At 53.9% G+C, this 6,177-nt stretch overlaps 1 protein-coding gene across 6 annotated transcripts in view; it reads right to left on the bottom strand.

The window, feature by feature from the left end:
- Positions 1-1,088: 1,088 nt before the first annotated feature.
- RBCK1 (RANBP2-type and C3HC4-type zinc finger containing 1) overlaps positions 1,089-6,177 on the bottom strand; it is a 31,533-nt gene continuing 26,444 nt past the window's right edge. For 4 of the 6 annotated variants that reach the window (XM_049868899.1, XM_049868901.1, XM_049868900.1 and 1 more), the window contains 2 exons: positions 5,917-6,060; positions 5,413-5,783 (listed from right to left, as the gene is read on the bottom strand). In XM_049868899.1, the coding sequence (XP_049724856.1) occupies positions 5,685-5,783; positions 5,917-6,060 (243 nt within the window). In that variant the 3' untranslated portion in view covers positions 5,413-5,684. Of the gene's footprint in view, positions 4,355-5,412; positions 5,784-5,916; positions 6,061-6,177 lie in introns of those variants that run through there. The other 2 variants (XM_049868902.1, XM_049868903.1) reach the window with 2 other exon arrangements.

The raw sequence follows: 6,177 nt of genomic DNA, 5'->3' as shown, positions 1-6,177 counted from the left end.
TGCCAGAAGCATGACCTAGCACTTGAGCTGCTGCGTGGGGACTAGTCACAGCTGAGCTGTGCAAGTGGCAAGAGATCCCAGTGGGAGTGCTTTTGATTGTTTCTCACGTACTGTTCCAGAATGCTGAAGGCTCTAAAGGCGCACGTTCAGTGTTGTGTGAATGCCACTTTGCCTCGGCATGTCATTTCCACCAGCAAAGAAGCTGTAAGCTGTTGGCCGTTGTTCTTGCCAGTCTTTTCCACCCATCCTCTGAACACGCCCAGCTGTGAGTACTGGGAGCCCAGAGCAGTGCCGAGGACCTGTTGCCTCCACCCTGGGGATGGATGGATCCATTGAGGAGGCAAGCACACCTGTAGACTGGGATGTTGATTGATGCTTGCCTGGCCCAGAAGTAGGTATGAAGGCGGCCTGAGGCTGAGCTGCTATAGGCTGGCTGCTCCAGCTACCCTTTTGATTGGACTATGGTGGAGGACACAGGCTGTCCAGGTCACTGCTCTGCCCCTGGGAGCTCACACCAGAGTCACACTGAAGGAGCACTATGTTCTGAGGGGAGATTCAGGGACAGTTTCATAGGTGCTGATGTTTGAAGAATGGAGAATTTTGATAATGGGGAATTGAAGGAAGGGTATGTAAGGCTGAGGGGAAATAGCTGAATAAAAATTACGGGTGTTTTAGGGGCAGCAAAATCAAGAGGGTTGCAGTTTGGGGTCTGCAGCGAGAGCTAGTGGCCGGTGTCAGTGCAAGGTATTTGGGGTCCAGGCCAAGGAGAGTTTTAAGTACCAGGTGAAGGAGTTGAAACTCCTATAGGTGACTTAAGTGGTGAGACTGGGCCATTGCCAAAGCTGGGCTGGGAGAGAGGATTATTGGTGGTATGATGGGTCTGAGGCTGAAGACCAAGTGCTGTCTGTCCCTGTCTGGCTGTGTGAGCTTGGGCCGGTCACTACCTCTTTTCCTCCTGTTTCCTGTTAACAGCGCAACAGGGATAGCTCCTGTCACACACGCAGGGCTTAATGAACTGTGTGAAAATGCTTTACAAGCTGAAATTATGCAAGTGTTTTGACTCGATTTCACTGAAAATTTATTGATCAACAAATGCCATCGGCCAGCCCTGTGCTTGGGGCTCCTGTGCTTATCTCAGGATATGCGGTAACTGAAAGGAAGAACAGCCCAGAGGCTTTTGCCAGGTTTGACTAAAATGATGGGGCCTGAAGCTTTGCCTGGCTTTGTCTTCTGGCCCCTGCCCTAGGGTCCCCTCTGTTTTCTGCTCGCAGCCCCTGCTGCCTTTTTATCTATTCTCTCCAGGGACCCCTCCTCGCTGGTAGTCTTCTCCAGACATACCTATGGTTGGAATGTGCCCAGCAGCCCTTGTGAGAAGGCAAAGCTGTGGGCTTGCCTCCAACTTCCTGTTTTTTCAGTGAGTGGCTTTTCTGCCAGCCCAAGACACTTGAAGATACATGTCACCCTGGCATAGGCTGAGGGGCTGTCCCCTACGTCTTTCCCACACCGGTGACAGCTGCACTTTATCTGAGCAGTGGGCTTCTGCTGGCCTTCCCCTGCTCCTGTGTCACACAAGTACAGCTGGGATCTGCTGCTTCCTCAGCTAAGTTTGATTCCAAGTTCGGGGGGCTGGTGGGTGGCCTATAACTGCCCTGGAGAATTGGCCGTGGTTGTCAAGGTCTGGGACCTGACCTGGGGAGGCACCTCCACTTGACCTTGCGGGGGGAGGCGGGGTGCACTTGTGAGCCTGGCCACCCGGTATCTTCACCCACTGGTCCAGGAAGGACTGAGCAGAGGCTAGGACCCCAGCGACAGCCCTGCCTCCATCCTGATCCTCTGGCTGCAGCACATCCAAATACGATGCTTGGGTTGGTATAGACCGCGTGGGCAGAATGAAAGATGCAGCCAATGCAACCCACTCTGACCTGTCTTCCTCTTTCATAGAGCCACTGGCGTAGAAATACTTCTTTTCCCTTTTAAGGTTTATGAGAAGAACGGTGCAAGGGTATTGACGAGGCCTCTGTGTGAGCCTATTGGAGTGACAGTGACTGTGACGAACCAGAAGGTGTGTGCCCTCGAGAAGGGGGGCAGCCTCCATGCGACCCAGGCGTCCCTGCTGGGTGGGAAGGACCACCCAGGATTACCAAGCTTCCGCTTTTTCAAGAGAAGCTGGGCATCTAGGTTTTAATGTAGAATCTCCTAGTGTAAAAACATTGGCAACCCACTGCTTAGGGGACACAGCTTCTGTCAAGGGTGACAGAAAAATCTGGAAATGGATAGTGGCGGTGGTTGAACACGAATGTAATTTAATGTCACTGAATTAAAGTGAAATGTAAAAAATGAAATAGCAAATGTCTTGTTACATATTTATTTACTACAATTTTAAAAAATGGCAACCAATTGAAATTTCTTAGAGTATTGGGTGGACTGGGTCACAGACTGTGGCTCACCAGTTTGTACCCTCTGCACCAAGAGAATGGTCTCTGCTTGTCTCTTGCACCAAGACAGGCTAGAGAGGGAGCAGGGAGGGTCCCTTTTCTCCCAGCCAGTGGCTCCGCTGACGTTCGTTCACTCCAGGGCTGGGAGGCTACCAGCGTGCCCTTCACACCTCCGAGTGCTCTGAGCTGACGCTGGCAGAAATGGAAGGCACAGTCCATTCATACATTGTCCATGTCTCTGCTCACAGCACCTGGAATCAACTCTTCAGTGTCTTGGCATCCAAGGACAGGTGGCAATTCCTTTCCAGGGGCTAAAGCAGACCCTTCCCCCTCAAAAAACCACATACCCCAAATTCTGGGGCCCGGAGTCTCAGCCTTGAGCAGAACAGATGCCCTCGGCCTGTTGTAATGGTGATGCACATCCAGGCACAGATTATGTGTGGACCTTAAAAATACCGGATTTCAGCAGAAAGGGAGTCACAGGATAGAATAAAAATTTACAGAATGGGCATCCCAGAACCTTGCTTTATCCATCTCACGAGTGGAGTGAGTCCTAGTATCATTGGGCCGGTATTCCACTATCTTGCCAGAGATGTTAAAATTAGGTTGGACAGCCTCATCCTTAACAGCAGCAGTTAAAGCCTAACTTATTCCTGAACTATATGCTCCCCAGCTCTGGATACCCGAGAGGTCCAAGGCAGCAACAAGCCTCTCCTGCCAGCCCGCAGCTCCTGCCCCGGCCCGTGCTCCCCCGAAGCCCATGTTCATCTGCAGCCCCCTATTTGTGGACCCTTGGCACAATGAACAGACCCCACCTGTCCGGGCTAATACTGGTCCAAGAGCATCCCCTCTCCGGGGCTGGGCGCAAGGTGCCAAGTCTGGTACAAAGATTCTGGACTCAGTCACGCCCTCTTTCTGCCACTGAGAACCAAAGCCAGCCGCCGTGGAGTCGGCCCCGCCCCGTGGCAACCCGCACACGCGCCAGCGCGGAACCGCGCTCCACGGGGTTGTCAATGGCTGATTGTTCGTAAGCAGATCACCAGGCCTTTCTTCTGAGGCACCTGTTTGGACTTGAACCTCCAACCTTTTGGTTAGCTGCCAACTGGGTTAACCATTTGGACCACCCAGGGGCTCTGTTGAAAGGGGCCGATATACTGACTTCCTGTGGCAATTCCCAGGGAGCTTGGGATCCTGCCTGCATGCAGAGTCCCAGCCCATGGCCAGTTCACCCCCTCAAGGACACCACACTTGCGCTTCCTGGAAAACCATTTTAATTAGCTTACACAAGCAGCAGAGGGGGAGATGCAGATGCTGGGCCAGAAGGCTGTGCTTTTAGAAGCAGCCAGGTCTCCCTCCCGGCTCCAGACAGGATTAGCAGCAGCTCCAGGAGGCTCTGGGCCTCCGACAGCAAAGGAAAAAGAAAGTGACCCCCAAAAAGCCGACAGGTGAGGCGGGGGAGAGCAGCAGATAAGTGCGGGCGGAGTGTGGAGCCCCGAAGGAGGCTGGCAGAGGCGCCACCCAGCAAGCCCTCTGGCCCACGGCTATCCTTAAGGCTGGGGTGGGGCAGAGCTGGTTGCCACAGAGAAGAGGTGAGAAGTCTGGCCTGCAAGCCCCAGGGGAAGGGCAAAGGCACTGGGGCAGCCGTGGATAGCCTCCATATCAAACAAGGCCAGCCAGGCAGCTTAGGAGCCTTGGGCTCTCTGCAGGCCCCCATCTCCGCTAAGCCCAGAGGCATCTCCCAGGCCAGAAATTAGAGCCAAAGCCCCACTCCCAGCCCTGCCCCCCTGCAGCCTACAGATGGGGGGCTGGGTCAGTGTGGGGACAGGCCCACCGCCAGCTCAGTGGCAGTTCTGACAGCTGGGGTGGCAAGGAATCCCATTCACCCGGCAGCGGCAGCCCCCACTGTTGTCTCCTGGGCCCTAGAGGATGGGGGAAGAGAAAACACGTCAGGTGGTACAGACGGAGTGCCCCTGTGCGGCCCCACATGTCCCCAAAGCAGGCCACTCTCCCACTCAAAACCTTTGCTCCTGCAGGTGCTTCTTCTCAGCCTCACTCCCTGGTAGAGGCAGTCATCAAGGTGTCCTCTGGGCTCCCATCACACCCGCCATAACCCAGCCTCACCCTGCACACCCCTAGACCCAGAACAGGGCCAGGATCTGCCACAGCTTTGAGATTCTGGCTCACAGCACACTGCCGCATGAGAGGGAAGCTTCCTCTGCTTCCATCTGCTTTAGCATCCGCCTGTACATAACAATGAGCCCCCAGTTCCAGGGACACACCCCTGACAATGATGGCTGCCATTTATGGGAAGCTCACCATGTGATAGGCACCCCACTAAACACTTGTCTAATACTTGGTTCTGACATGAACCCTGAGATAACGCTGCTATCGTCCCCATTTTACACATCTAGAAACTGAGATTGAAAAGTGAGAACAGTCTGGTCACACAGCCAGTACATGCCAGAGCCACGAACCCAGGCCACCTCTGACTCCAGACTGAACCATTAATCGCTGTCCTCCAGGGCAGGAGTCAGCAAACTGTCCGTAAAGGGCCAGGCACTGTGATGCCTGTGAAACGCAAAAGCAGCAGACACTGTATAACGAATGAGTGTGGCTCTGTGCCAATAAAACTTTACTTGTGGATACTGAAATTTCAATTTCCTATAATTTTCAGGTCGCAAAATATTACTTTTCTTTCAATATTTTTAAACCATTTAAAAAAGTAAACACAAAAACATTTGTAGCTTGCTGGCTATACAAAAACAGGTGCTGGATGGATTTGGCCCCCAGGCTAGTTTTCCAATTCCTACCCTAGGGCAGTGGAAACCCTGGTAGAGTAGTGCTTAAGTGCTATGGCTGCTAACCAAAGGGTCGGCAGTTCGAATCCGCCAGGCACTCCTCAGAAACTCTATGGGGCCGTTCTACTCTGTCCTATAGGGTCGTTATGAGTCGGCGGAATCGACTTGACAGCACTGTGTTTGTTTTTTTTTTTTTTGGTACTCTAGGGCAAAGAAGCCCTGGTGGCACAACGGCTACGTGCTCAGCTAACCAAAAGGTCGGCAGTTCGAAGCCACCAGCCACTCCGTGGGAGAAATGACCTGGGGATCTGTTCCCATAAAGATTACAGCCTAAGAAACCCGACAAGGCAGTTACACTCTATCCTATAGGGTCGCTATGATTCCGAATCAACTCGATGGCACACAACAACTCCAGGGCAAGGAGTCCCAGGTAGCACCGACGGTTAAGTGCTCAACTACTGGCCGAAAGGTTGGCTGCTGGAACCCATCCAGTGGCGCCTCGGAAGACAGGCCTGGCGATCTGCTTCTGAAAGGTCATAGCCTTGCAACCCTATGGAACAGTTGTACTCTACACACACGGGGTCGCCGTAAGTCGGAATGCACTAACAACAAAAATTCTAGGGCAAGGCCCACAAGGACACCCTCCTCACACGCTCTGAAACCATCTGCTCCAGGGGACTCACCCCCGGGCCCCAGCGAGGGCCCTTGGTGACCCAGCAGATCTCGGTGTGGCAGAGGGTGCAGCGGATCCAGTCACAGCCATCCTTCTTCTGCACCACGATCCGGCACTGTGGGCAGTGCATGGCCTCACCCTGCTGCAGCATCACCTGGGTGGGCAGAGTGCACACTGACCCGGGGCAGCCCCCACGCTGACCCGGGGTGGAGCGCACAGTGACCCAGGGAGGCCCCCACGCTGACCCAGGGCGGTCCCCACGCTGACCTGG

The sequence above is a fragment of the Elephas maximus genome, chromosome 25, assembly GCF_024166365.1.
Source record: "Elephas maximus indicus isolate mEleMax1 chromosome 25, mEleMax1 primary haplotype, whole genome shotgun sequence".
Classification (NCBI taxonomy): domain Eukaryota; kingdom Metazoa; phylum Chordata; class Mammalia; order Proboscidea; family Elephantidae; genus Elephas; species Elephas maximus.
The sequence above is the reverse complement of the archived record's forward strand: the minus strand, read 5'-3'. Positions and strand labels throughout refer to the sequence as shown.